At 39.0% G+C, this 14,081-nt stretch overlaps 1 protein-coding gene across 1 annotated transcript; it reads left to right on the top strand.

Annotated features, from left to right (window-relative positions):
- The first annotated feature begins 1,963 nt into the window (after positions 1-1,963).
- Positions 1,964-12,536, top strand: LOC121654114 (LIM domain kinase 1-like). Its single transcript, XM_042008041.1, has 15 exons — positions 1,964-2,269; positions 4,419-4,557; positions 5,250-5,359; positions 5,436-5,603; positions 6,113-6,218; positions 6,305-6,573; positions 6,650-6,839; positions 6,953-7,039; positions 7,163-7,294; positions 7,379-7,438; positions 7,527-7,592; positions 8,955-9,141; positions 9,329-9,384; positions 9,506-9,663; positions 11,242-12,536. Exons 1-15 carry the CDS (start codon positions 2,226-2,228, stop codon positions 11,804-11,806), a joined length of 2,337 nt encoding a protein of 778 aa, XP_041863975.1. The 5' UTR covers positions 1,964-2,225; the 3' UTR covers positions 11,807-12,536.
- Positions 12,537-14,081: the final 1,545 nt, after the last annotated feature.

Genomic DNA, 14,081 nt, shown 5'->3' on the forward strand with positions numbered 1-14,081 from the left:
GTTGGGTGGTAAAGAGAAAAAGGAAATGCCATGCTGCTGTTTGAGCAGTCAAAAAATAAATAAATAAATAAATTGATGTTAGTCTTATTTCAAATCAATAATAGCAACTGATACGACACTATTGAGAGTTGTGGGTAACTGTTTGGATAAAGACCCGATAATGCTGAGGCCACTCAATAAACACATGCTAGTCAGAAAGTACCAGAGCTGAAGCACAAGTCATGTCAACACAGTCTTCCTGAATAAATTAGATGGGTTGGTAGTTCGTAGTTACATGAATATATCCTGTAAAGACAAGATCAAAACAAGCCACAGTGTATCTAAAGTTAAAAGGCAGTGTAGAAAAGACATATTTATTTATAAGCCCATTTCATACATGAGGCAAGCCAAGGTGCTGATATATAAACGTATCTTGTGTCAGACCAGAATATGTCGCCTCTTAAAGCAACACTACTGAACTCTGACAGAGTTTATAACTGAGCTGACCCTTAACAACAGCTGATTCGCCATCCATGTTGCATACAGTCTCTTCTCTAAGCTCTCCAGCCAGTAAAAAGTGAGTCTAATGTTGACTCTTGTCTTTTGCTCTGTCCCTTTCTCTCTTTTTTTCATAGCTTTCTCTAATAATGTCTTCTTGTGTTTCTTTGCCAAATCAGTGTGTTGATATCCTGTTGTTAGCATGTGACATGGTGCAGTAAAGCAGAATGCTGCAGTAAAGTGGTGATCATGAGAGTTTTAAAGTTGAAAAGTTATGTGGTGCTGCTTTAAGGACCATAATTATGACAGAAAAGACTGATGCATAAAACAAATACAATATAAAATAAGGATCACCATGGCAACATATAACTAACTTTGTCTTGAAACACCAGATTTAACATTTCTAAATGAGCAATTAAAGGGAACTAAAACCTTATAACATGCGAATCATAAATAGTGACACTGACACAAAGTTGTTTTGTTTAACTGATGCAATCCTAATGGGAGAAGCCTCTACCAGGATGACATGTTCTCTTTCCTGGGTCATTAGTAGGTCAGTAAAAACAATGTGATTCATACACTGTAACCTTCACAGCCCCCAAATATCAACGCCACTTAACACATGAGCCTGGAAAAAACCTGTTAAGACAGCACTTTTCAAAACCATCATCAAAACAATAAATGGAATAACTTGGAAGAATGGTTCCCTTCCTCCAGAAGGTCCCTGAGACCTTTACAGGCTTGGAGCTGCTACTGTGGTGACACTACACTTTAGATATTTAACGTACATTTCTATTTTAATTTACATCCCTATACATCGTCTATATTTTTGATCAGGTTGGCATGCAGTAACATCTGTCAGTCAGTTTACAGTGAAGGTTCACCTGTGCTAAATTTGTGTTATACCTCGCTATTATTTATAACTTTTAACTACAAATTCAGTGGCTCAAATAATTGCACAAATTCTTTTATTTAGAAAAATAACAATATATACACTGCTGGAAATCTATTGAGCTGGTGACTGATTATGTTCATTACTTATTCTGTCACACTCACGTGGATTCTCTGACAGTAAAATAAAAACTTTAAACCCAACGGCATCAATAGATTTGTTTGTCTAATTCTGAGTATTCTTGCGCTTGACTAAATTCTCCCCCTTTGTTTGTTGTGTGTAATGAATGGAGTGCTTTGCTGTGGGATCGGGACAGTGTAGTAACTGGAGCATTCATAAAGAGATTATGCCTGCGTAAATGGGAACAGGGCTGATTTCAAAACACACAGACGCACAAGCTCTTGCACACCACTTCTCAGAAAAACACACACTTATCTTAATTACATCAACACTCATCTGGAACTCACATTTTAGATTCAGTTTAGCTCTATTACATTTGGAAGACTCTGCGGAGGAGTGTAACTATATCTTTCAGAAGTCTGAATACTGGAAGTAAGAGGAAGGGGAGGGAGGAGCAGAGCTTCTAAACTGGGATAGGTCATTTCCAGCAACCAGCTGGTGCCAGTAGGTCAGACCATTTTTTCTCATACAGCTAAATGCACATTATACTGGAAACACACGCACAGGGAACCTTCAGGCGCATGCAAAGAAGACAGAGAGAAAAATAAAAACAACGCCTGCTACTGGATACATTAGGGTATGTGATGTGCATGAACGCATGCAGCAAATGAGTTCTTCGCTTAACTGGTGAATCGTATCCTTACTGCTGTGAACCAGTCAACTGACAGGGCAAAAAATGTCACGAAGAGACCAGAGGTTTCGGAAAGGAATGAAGGAAAGGTAAGAACATTAATCTTTAATTCATGGTATGGGTATGTGTAAGAGTGAGAGAAAGAATAAAAAGAGAAGGAAAGAGTGAGAAGAAAAGAATAAAAGTGAAGTGCAGCTCAACTTCTGCATGTATACTTCCTCAAACAGAACTCGGTAAAAGACACACAAGTAATACATGCTTCAGTATTACTTGGAGTTTCATCTTTGAATGTGAGTAGATAGTTGGTGAAATTATAACAATAAGGAGAAATGTTAGGTATCCAAAGCACTGTCCAGTCTATTTGTTTCATTCAATCAGTAATCTTCTTCCTCTGGTATATAATCAAGAATAATGTTTTTAAATAACCTGCAAATGTTCAGATGTATATAAGATACAATAGTACTGAGATTATAACACAGTAAGACTGTAAACCAGTATTTTCATTTAAGAACTTTTTTTTAAACGGAAGACGGGTAGGTTGACACAGACAACACAGAGAGGAAACAAGGCAGGAGAATACGTCATTAGATTCTTAACATCTGACCTATGCTGACGATCTAACACGGTAACGTGTCTAACATACACCAGGTGGCCTTCACAAAGTGACACAAGGTTCATGAGTGGCTAAAGATAAGAGTCATTATGTAGTGAAATAAGTGAAACACATTCAGATGTTGAAGTAGAGAAAAATGAGGAGAGGAGTGGCAATAGGAAACAGAGGAGGAATTCTCTGGAAACATGTTTGGGTTACATCCAGGCTTTTCTCGCAACCAGATGTTGAAGGGGAATCACAGATGTGAAACTAGAAGGTTCCACATCTGTGGCCAGCAGCACAACAGCAAAGAGGGGAAGACAAAAATAAACCGGCAGCTGTTTGAAATGTTTATTACTTAATTATTTTTTAATAACGAATCAGAAGCCGGTTTATAGATTTGACTAGATTTCTTATTGTGCTTTTAGAAGTGAGCCTTCATACTATTCATGTAACAGTAATGTCTTGCATAAAAATCCCAAAACAATCAGCAACAAGCACAGTTTCTTGAAATAAAACAAAAGAAAAAAGAGAACAAAGTATAGCTGCCACACTAAACACACACACAACACAAATTCATGACTACCAAAACTGACAAGTTTAATCAGGATTACCATCACCTTTCATTGTGGTACAAAATGTTAAATTACGTTGCTGACACGATTATCTTCTTATGTCACAAAGAAAAGCTTTAAATAAGATCAGATGTAACCACAATTTAAATGCCATCAGTAAGTGTAGAAAGGAAAGTAAAGAAGTCTGAGTATTTCACCATTTCGTCTTAATCTAAAGCAACCTTAAATACCTTGCTGCAGAAACAATGTGGCATTTACAGTTGAGTTTTGGAGAAAGTAAACATAGATCAGAGCTCCGTCCAGGAAGTCACCTCCCACTCCGGTTGTAGTGTTAGAAAGATAAGGAGGCAGGTTTTCTTTTCTTTTTTCTTTCCTTTTATAATTATTATTCTGTTGTAGCCAGGATGCCAGAGGGAATTTTTTGGGAATGAATATAAACTTAGTTTTCTTTTGAAGATGTGCTTAACCAGAGACCCCACATGAGTGATAGTTTTACAAGAAGCAATAATAAGTTGGCTTCTGGCTGAATGCGTGCCCTGTGATGGAGTTAAGAGAGAGTCCTATCTCTCACTTTAAGTCAGGTAGGACTAGTCCATGCCAACAACCAATGGATGGATGGATGGATGGATGGATGGATGGATGGATGGATGGATGGCCTCATTTCAACACCATCTCTGCTGTAAATGAGTCTTTTGGGTGTGTGGTGCAGGAAAAGCTGCAGCTCATGTGTGTCTATTGAAAACATCACACTGTCTTTCAAAAGGAGAAGAAAGGAAGTAGTATCCATGGAACAGAACAATTTATATTTAAGAAAATCAGCTGAATTGAGGACAATAATTTATGGACCCACTGACCTGGCTGTGTGACCCCATGAGTGGGTATCTAAAGGGTCAACTTTCCCTTCAAGTCTCATGTTTTCCATCACTGCTAAGGTTCACGTTACTTCACCGAGACACACAAGTATCCGTTCCCTGACAGCCTAATCTAAAGCTGCACGCCTCTTGTTTCCTCTTTCATCTCATTGTTTTGCTGTTTTACTCTCTGAGTTTCCTGCCTTCCTCTTTTCCATAGGTGTTGTGAATGTGAATGCATCCTGTCCCACTGGTACTATGAAAGAGAGGGACAGCTCTACTGTAAGAAGCATTACTGGTCTCGTTTTGGAGAAAACTGCCATGGCTGCAAGGAGACCATCGCAACAGGACTTGTCATGGTATACCGATGATGAGAAAATGTCTAAGTCCTATTTAAATTAAATAGGACTTAAATTAGTGCTTTAAAGCTGTCAGTAGCGCAAATCTTTATATTAAATTATCAATCTGTTTATTGAATAATCAAAGATCAAGATAAAGATGGAGTGTTAGAGCCCTGTGCCACAAACCAATGAAAAACTGATATTGTCCTTCAACAATACAATTAAAATGTGCCGGCTACAGACTTCATAGTGCCTGAACATCTGGACCATTTCCTGTCCAGTTTTCCCTCCGGCATTATTAACATTTCATCATAAGTACTAACAATAGAGAAATCATATTGGACATTTCCAATACAGAGTTACATTTCTATAGTCCGTCTCACTTTAGCCTTTCAATTCAAACCTCATACTGTAATATATTTGCAAACAAAAGTATGGCTAAGTTTTTCTGCACACTACACAACTATTTATGCATTCAAAGCCTTCCTTTCTCTTGGTTTCTTCCTGATATGAAAGTAAATGCTTTTTCTTTTGCTTCTCAAGTTAAAGGATATCCTCTGAAAAAGTCCTTTAAGCAGGAAGGAACCAAAAGAGCTCTCATATTTCAGACATGCTCAAACTGACCCAAGCAAATAACTTCTTGTAATAAAAAATCTGTCTCCACCTGTTTCTGTATTGCAATTACTAACACCACCTCTCTGTATAACCAGGTAGCAGGAGATCAAAAGTACCACCCTGAATGCTTCATTTGCACAAACTGTGAAATGGTCATTGGAGATGGAGACACCTACACGCTCATCGAACGCTCCAAACTATACTGGTAAATAAAAAAAACATACAAGTTTTTTTATGAGTGTAAAGTATTCTGATGTGTGTTATTCGTTGTGTCTCTTCAGTGGCCACTGTTTCTGTCAGGGTGCTGAACCAGCTGCGAGGTCAATATCTCCACTTACAAAGAGACCCCATATGGTAGCGCTGGTGTCCCTCCCTCCCCATGCAGTCAGCAGACTAGGCCTGACCGTTGCCGCTGACTTCAACACAAGCCCTCTCGTCACTATTACAGAGTGAGTATCTGGATGTCGGGCTCAAGTGAACTCTGCATTCAGCAGCTGCTAAACTGCAGCCAGTGCAAAAGAGAAAAAAAACTTAGTACCCGTAGAACTGCACACACATTATCTCATTTAAATCATTTACAGTTGTTATTTAACCCATCTTTTAAATTAAATTAAATTAAATTAGTGAATGGATCACACAAACTTCAGTCCAAGCTCAAAATTTAGGAAAATATTGTAGCATTTTATCTTAAATGGTTTCTGTCCTAGAAAACACTGACAGACATAGTAGAGTAGTAAAAACCAAACACCACAGAAGGCATCGTGGACAGTGGGGACAACATTAGTCTGAGCAGACACACATGCAAATCACAACCCAGCAAATTTGAATAAATCACTGGGCATTTTACTGTTCACACTACTCTAGTTTCCACTAAGCTCCTGGTGTTTGCTCATTTTGGAGCTTCTCTTCTTAGCACACGTGTGCTCCTCCCATTTAAATCGCTGTCACTCTGCTTCAGGTTAGACTCAGCGGTCCTTGGCCCTGACCTCCTATCTTCTGTCCAAGCTGGTGATAAAGTACTGGAGATTAACGGCATCCCAGTCCAGAGCATTTCTCCAGATGAGGTATCATGAATGAAGTGGCTGCACCTGTTGACTCAAAAAACAACAAAACTTTACCATCAAAGTCAACTCAATATTCTTTCCTATAGATAAACCATGTGATACAAGACACAAGCAGACCACTGCAGCTGACCATCGAACACAGTCCACATTCTCCTCATGACCACCTTCAATCAGACAGTCCTTCAGATAACATCAGCTGCCCTGATTCCCGTATCCGAGACAAATTCACTTCAACCCCAAAGCTCCCGAGCTTGAGGGAAGAGCCAAGTCTACAGGAGGGGGCAGATGATGAAAGGATGAGCCTCTCACCTCCTCAGCACCAAGGAACCACAGGGATGCGATCCAGACATATTTTGTAAGTGCTGCAGGTCATCTTACTTTTAGTTCTTATTCCTGTTTTACAAACTGTCTAAGTTATCACTCTTTCTCAGGCGCAGCTGTAGCATAGAAAAGTGTCCCCGCTCTCCTGGATCATTGTCACTTATATCTCAAAGGAGAGACATGGTTCGTTCAGAGTCTCTCCGCGTAGATCCTGGAGAAAGGACGCACCGCATCTTCAGACCTTCTGACCTCATTCATGGTGAAGTACTGGGCAGGGGGTTCTTCGGACAAGCTGTCAAGGTACTGCAGTTATTTTTTTCCATCACTTTTTCGCTCTTACTTTTAATAGCTGACATTCAGTTCTGTTTAAGAGGGATTTTAATCAGCATTGTGTTGAACATCTCGTTGTCAAGGTAACACACCAGGAGACAGGAGAGGTGATGGTGATGAAAGAGCTGATACGTTTTGATGAAGAGACACAGAGGACATTCTTAAAAGAAGTAAGCGGTATTCAGAACAGGAAAGGAAGACCACATGACTGAACATACATATTAAAAGGAAACATATGGAAATCTAAACGACCCAAAGTGTCTGTTTCATCAACTTCCCTCCAATCTGCACAGGTGAAGGTGATGCGTTGTCTCGACCATCCCAATGTTCTCAAGTTCATTGGATTGTTCTATAAGGACAAACGGATACATTTTGTATCTGAATACATCAAGGGAGGAACTCTCCGGGAGGCTATCATCAAAATGGTGAGTTGAACTGTGTTTTTATGTTCCTCCATCAGCGCTGTCACAGACTATTAATATAGTGTGTTGGTCATAATCTTCTTTTAGGATGAGGATTTTCTCTGGCGTGTAAGAGTTGGTTATGCCAAAGACATTGCAGCTGGAATGGTATGTGTTTCTGGTCAAAAACCTAAAGTAAAATATTAACATCTTAAACTCATCCCACAACCTTTAAAAGAATCGCTCTCTTTCAAAGGCATATTTACACTCCATGAACGTTATACACCGAGATCTGAATTCATACAACTGTCTGATCAGAGAGGTGAGCTATCTATCTATCTGTCTGTCTGTCTGTCTGTCTATCTATCTATTAAAGGTAAATGATTTTTAATGCTGGACTTTGTTATACTTTCTAAACAAGTCAGTCTCCCAAGTAGTGACAGTATCTGTGTTTCTTTAAATTTTCTTAAATTATAAAACAGTTATTGCAGTTTTTTTCAGTTAGTAAAGTTTTTGCTTTGGTACATTTCTCCAAATCATCCTCAACATTTGCAAGACAGTAAAGCATTTCTCAAACAATTCGTACAAATAGCAAAACACTGTGGGTTACCTGCAAAAGCCAGTCTCTCGCTCAAAATCCTTAGTTCATCTGTCAAGATAAATATCTGTGTAAATGATCATGTCAGGGCATCAGAATGACCAGTCCTTGTGTCATTGTGTACAGATAGGACAGTCAAATTGCGTAGTCATGTTGTCGGTATAACTGTGTGTTATGGAGGGATGTTTTGATGACAGTTATTGTAAATTGTAAGTAACACCTTAGTGTATGTGGGAGATTAATTGCAAGAGAGTGGACAAGAGTCACATACTGTTTGTAAAGTAATTTGTTAAGAGATCATGTCATTATGATACAGAAAGGAAAAGACGGCGCTGCATGGTACAAAGAGAAAAGAATAGAAAAATAGAAATGTGAACATAGGACAATCTCTTTAGGGGAAACTGTACATGCAGCGCTGTAGGAATTTCAGTGCAGTCTTCCAACACTTGATGTTTCTGTCTGTTGGGCCACAAATTCTCATCCACATCACAATGAATACCTTTTCTTGCGATGCAGCATGGAAAGGATCTTTTCGTGTCTTATCCATCACGGAGCCTCGCTCCTCCTTTCTCTCTGGCTGTTGAACCCGTCCAATTCCTTGTCCTTCTATTGTCAGACATTGCAACATCGCGTTGTGCTCCTGCTATATTTATACTTGCCAGCTGACCTGGTTGATCATCTAATGCTTCTCACATTTCCCTTCATTGGAGAAAGTCAAGATTCACCTGGGAGCAATTTTTCAATTAAGGGCATGAGACTATTCAATAGAGACCCATTATAATACATTTTGATCAACATGACATAAGCAATTGATGATGTAGGAAACAGCAGAGAATTCTACAAAATCATTTGCATGGACGAAAGCATTTTCAACTTGTTCAAAGAAATGAGAAATTTGTTTTGGTTTTTTTTTATGTGTACAAGTTACACAATGATGTGAAGATTAAATCTGTAGTTTTAAGCATTTCAATTCTGATCTGAGAAATGTACTAAAGCGACTGAGAAAAACTGTAACTTAGCTTTTTTGGTGATTTTATGTAACAGGCACCTCCTTTAATAAACATTCTGTATCTCTGTCTGCATTAGAACCAGTCTGTGGTGGTAGCAGATTTTGGACTAGCCAGACTGGTGATGGAAGACAGGAACCAGAATAGAACAACTTCTCTGGAACGGCCTTCGAAGGGAACATTGTCAGACCTGCGCAAACCTGACCGCAGGAAGCGGTACACTGTAGTAGGAAACCCATACTGGATGGCTCCTGAGATGATCCACGGTGAGTGTCTGAGGTTTTGTGCTACTAGTTACAGCAGGACAGGTGAGTGTGTGCCAAATCACCCTGATAGCACCTGAATTGTACTTAAAGGTCTTTTTGTTATTGTTTGTTTTAAAAAATATTAAATTTTTCTCTCATTAAAAAAAAGTGCCTCACATTTTTTAACGTTTCTCTTTTCAACTCGCAGGGAAAAGCTATGACGAACGTGTTGACATTTTCTCCTTTGGGATTATGATATGTGAGGTAAGAATCTACACAAATATTTATGAGCATTTTAAGAACTTTATTACATCTAAATAAACCTGTAGTGTTGACTTAAATCAAAGGCTTCAAAGCTAAGTATCTACCCTTTTTCTCCCTTTAGATTATTGGCAGAGTGAGTGCTGATCCTGACTACCTGCCACGGACAAATGAGTTTGGACTAAATATAGCAGGTTTCCTGCAGCAGTATCACCCTCCCCTGTGTCCCTCTGCCTTCCTGCCACTGGCTGCCCTCTGCTGTGACATGGATGCTGATAAACGGTATGATGGAAAAAAAAACATCAAAAATTTCCCTGTACTTTTATATTTTGCAAATATAAACTTTATATAAGTATTGGTCGTTTTCACTGATACTATGTGCATTTTTTTAATGTTTGAATTTGTAAATTTAATTTACTTTCAGTCACCAGAACAACCTCTGACCGTATCACCAAATGCACTGCCTGTCCAAACAAAAAGTCATGCATCTAATATTTAGTTAAACCACCTTCAGCTTTGATTGTGGCACACATTCACTGTGGTATCATTTTGTTAAACTTCTGGAATGTCACAACCTTTATTTCCACCCAGAGCTGCATTTATTTTTCACCAAGATCTTGTATTGATGATGGGAGCGTCATTCTGCTACACAAACCCTTCTCCAGCACATCTCAAAGGTTTTAAATGGGACTCAGGTCTGAACTCTGTAGTGGCTCTGTGTCTAGTACTCTCTGAACCACTCATTCAAGCCCAATGAATACTGGCTTTGTCCTCTTGGAATATACCTGTGTCATCAAGGAAGAAAAAATCCAGTGATGTAAATAACCTGCTCATTCAGTATATTCAGGTATCAGCTGACCTCATTCTTTGGACACATAATGTTGCTGAACCTAGACCTGATCAACTGCTGCAACCCCAGATCATAGACTGCCTCCACAGGCTTGTACAGTGGGCACTAGGCATGATGGCTTCATCACTTCATCTGTCCCTCTTCTTACCCTGATGTGCCCATCACTCTGGAACAGGGTCATTCTGGACACATCAGACCACAATGCCTTCTCCCATTGCTCCTGAGTCCAATCTTTATTCTCCCTAGCAAATTGAAGCATTTTTCTCTGATTAACTTCACTGATCAGTGGTTTTCTTTAAGCATTGTGCTTGTGGAAATGTTCTTATTTGCACTATTAATCATAGCCCTCAGTTCTACTGTTGTTTTTTATGATTTGATGTCACCAAATGTCTAAGTGATTGCCGATCACAATCATTCAAGATTGTTTTCCAACCACATTTCTTACTCGGTTCACCACTATCCTTCCAGCTTTTAACAATGCATTGGACAGTTCCTAATCCAATGTTAGTAGTTTCAGCAATCTCCTTCGATGTTTTCTTCGCTTGAATGCATGGCAATAATTTCACCACTCTAAAGCAGATTTACATCTTTTCCACAACCACAGGATGTGTCTTCCTTCATGGTTGTTTATGATGTGAAGCTACTCACTGTATCATTTAGGATTAAATAACTTGTTGGCAGTTAAAAAATTAATCATCCAAGCAGTAATTATCAAATTTATTTAGTTAAATTTACTTAGTTAAATCCAGGTGGTGATTTTTTTTTTTTTTTTTTTTTTTTTTGATGAGCAGTGTCTTAAACATTAATCAAACAAGGAGGCATGTTTCTGTAATTTGGGGGAAAGTAAGGGTCATTTACTCCAGTATCATCAACTTAATCTGTGAATGTCGTCGTCCTGCAGCAGTATGATGCAGGTCTTTCACCTCTACCTCTGCTAATATCGAGTAAAGAGGAAAGGTCTTATTGTAGGTCAGCGATGACTCTCATTGCAGCATTTCTTTGTCTTTCAGTCCGTCATTTTCAAAGCTGGAGGAGTGGCTGGAAAATCTGATGATGCACCTGGACATCAATCTCCCTGTGCTCTCCGAGTTAGAGCAGGTTTGTAGAGCCTTCTGGAAGAATCACAACTATGAAAACCACACTCACAATCTGGACATGAGTCTTGTCTCTTGTGAACATAATTGTTCACTGCCAGAAGGACAGAGCTCTAGCCCTGAACAATGTTCAGACAATGCAAGCAACCTCACAAAACCTGATGACTTTACTCACAGCCAAGGCCAAAAGAGCTCATCTGACAGTCATTTGAATGGGGAGCAAAACACACACAGCAGCGACAACAATGAAAAGACTGGATCAAAAGAAAAAAGCCCATCATGTTGCAGGTCTGCAAGCACAGACTCATGCTTAAATCAAAGTGAATCTTATGAGGACAGTAATTTCACAAGTCAAGCAAAACCCCAACTTGAGTCCTCGCAACCACTGCATGGGAGGAACTCGCTAGGTCGGTCAAACAGGCCAAGAAGGATATGTAGGGTGCTGTGGGACAGATCTACAGAGGACAACTCTTTTCTCTAAGTGTTAACTGAAAAGGGTCATATTTAGAGAACTGAGCCGAGTGTTGCAGAGTACATACATCCTTTGAAGACCTTTGTGCCTTGTCCAGCAACTGGAAGACAACTTATTTATGAACTTTATTGGGGTGAATGTGCTTTGAAACCCTCAGAGGCACAAACTGAATGAGTGTGGATTCATAAAGGAGGTTTTGTGGTTTTTGCTTGATATCAGTTGCCTTGCACATCATGTTGGACTCATAATGCTCCATGAGCCAGCATTTAAGTAGCTACAGCCAGAGTCCAATAGGGATTTAGCTGATCTCTTGGGGATTTCTCATTTTATTTACTTTCTTTACTTTGTCCGTTATTTATCTATGTAACATCAGCAGCAACTGGAATATTCTATTTTTTTTTTTTTTTTTTTTTAATCAGTAAAAATGCCCTAAATCTTCCAAACTGTATGGACACTCTCTGGTGGACAGACTATTATGAAGACATGGTTAATAAATAATTTGAATTATATCGTTTTTCTTTTGGGCCAACACAAAGATATTACATCTGTCATAATGTAAAACTGCTTGACAGATTCATCAACTGGGCTCTAGTTTTAACTTTGACTAGAAGCTGTGAAACACATGCCACTTTAACTCATAAGCTATACTGTAATATTTATAGGAGTGCCTTTGTTGACTAATGACAATCCCCATCCAACACACTGAAATGTGAAGTTTACTCAACTGTAGGTAATACAATAAAGAGAAATACAATCACATCACTAAGCTTCAATTACTTTTTTTCAAACACATTTTTTCTTATTCTTTCTGATTTTTGTGTCTGATGTACATCCAATAAATGACACAAGCTAATTAAAACCCTTTCTGTTGCTTGTAGCAGTGAGTATACCACCAGCACTCTGGGCAAAAATGTACTGGTCAGATACTTCTATCTGCAGATGTGTCACGCAGTGATGTGTGGTCAGGGGAGGCAGGTGTGGCAGAGCCTCACCTCTGGGCAGAAACCCGAGATGAGGCAGCAGCGAGCCGAGCCGAGCCGAGCCGAGCCGAGCCTACGAATACGAGATCCCATACACACTGGGTTGTATTGCGCGCGCCCGTTACTGTTGTATGTAAAGTTTACAGAAAGATTTATTATACACCAAGACTTTCTACAGTCTGTGTAAAGTTGTTCATCTCAGTGTGTGGCATAATTGTTCCTGCTGATCAGACTGAAGGAAAAATTATAACATGACGCAGACAGAACTTTGCCGCACCATGAGGGGGCGCATGTGAGCTCAAGGGAGACTTTACTCTCTTGATATTTTAGTCCATTATCTCTTTAGAGTCTGAGAGACTTTTAAAACTACAAGAAAATCAGGAGAACTTTTACAACCAAGTAACAGATCTTTTTTTGGAGGATAGGCGCATGGACTTCATATACAAAGAAAGGTAAGAGCACAAATGGATATCAGTTTTCTTTAAAAGAAAATGATATGACTAATAATAATAATAATAATAATAATAAATCCAGTATTTGAAAACAAAAATGTGACCTTAAGTGAATTATTATATTTTTTCCAGTTATCCTCTTGATGAGGAACTTATATTGAGATTGAGTAAATCGCCAGAATTTCAAGTTAACCTCTATACTTAAATTTGTTTAGAATGAATTTGAATAGTTTAGAACGCATGAATGAAGCAAATTATCTCTATTCATCGTCTCTTGTTGCTATAAAGAAATGTTCTTTCTAGACCAAATATGTTCATGTGTGTGTTTGTGTTGATGTGTGAGTGAGAGAGAGGAATGCTGAGATATGAAACATTCCCAGAGGTCAATATGCTGCCCGGAGGCGGTCCTGGCTAGTTTTGCGCCCAGGGCGAACCACCTATCGGCGCCCCCCACACCCGACCAACCACAACTAACCAACCCCATAAACACCCCGACCCACCCCCCACCGACAGACCGAAAATTATTATTATTTATTTATTGTTAAATATGAAAGGTAACAAGAATAGATAAAACAATAAGATAGAAAAATGAAATAGTTTGTAAACACCAGTGTAAATTGCACAAATCCTTCATCACACAAATACAAATGAATAAAATAAAATAAATAAAAAATAGTAATAATAATTAACATAATCTGAATTCAGTGCTCAGACTGTAGCAGATTTTTGCACCTGGGTCTTTCACCCTGTTTACACCTGGCTGGCACACACACACACACACACACACACACACACACACACCTGACAAGTCCTGCAAAGATGTGGCTGCAGAGGGAGGTGGCTCTTCATTTT

Source organism: Melanotaenia boesemani, chromosome 15 (genome assembly GCF_017639745.1).
Source record: "Melanotaenia boesemani isolate fMelBoe1 chromosome 15, fMelBoe1.pri, whole genome shotgun sequence".
Classification (NCBI taxonomy): domain Eukaryota; kingdom Metazoa; phylum Chordata; class Actinopteri; order Atheriniformes; family Melanotaeniidae; genus Melanotaenia; species Melanotaenia boesemani.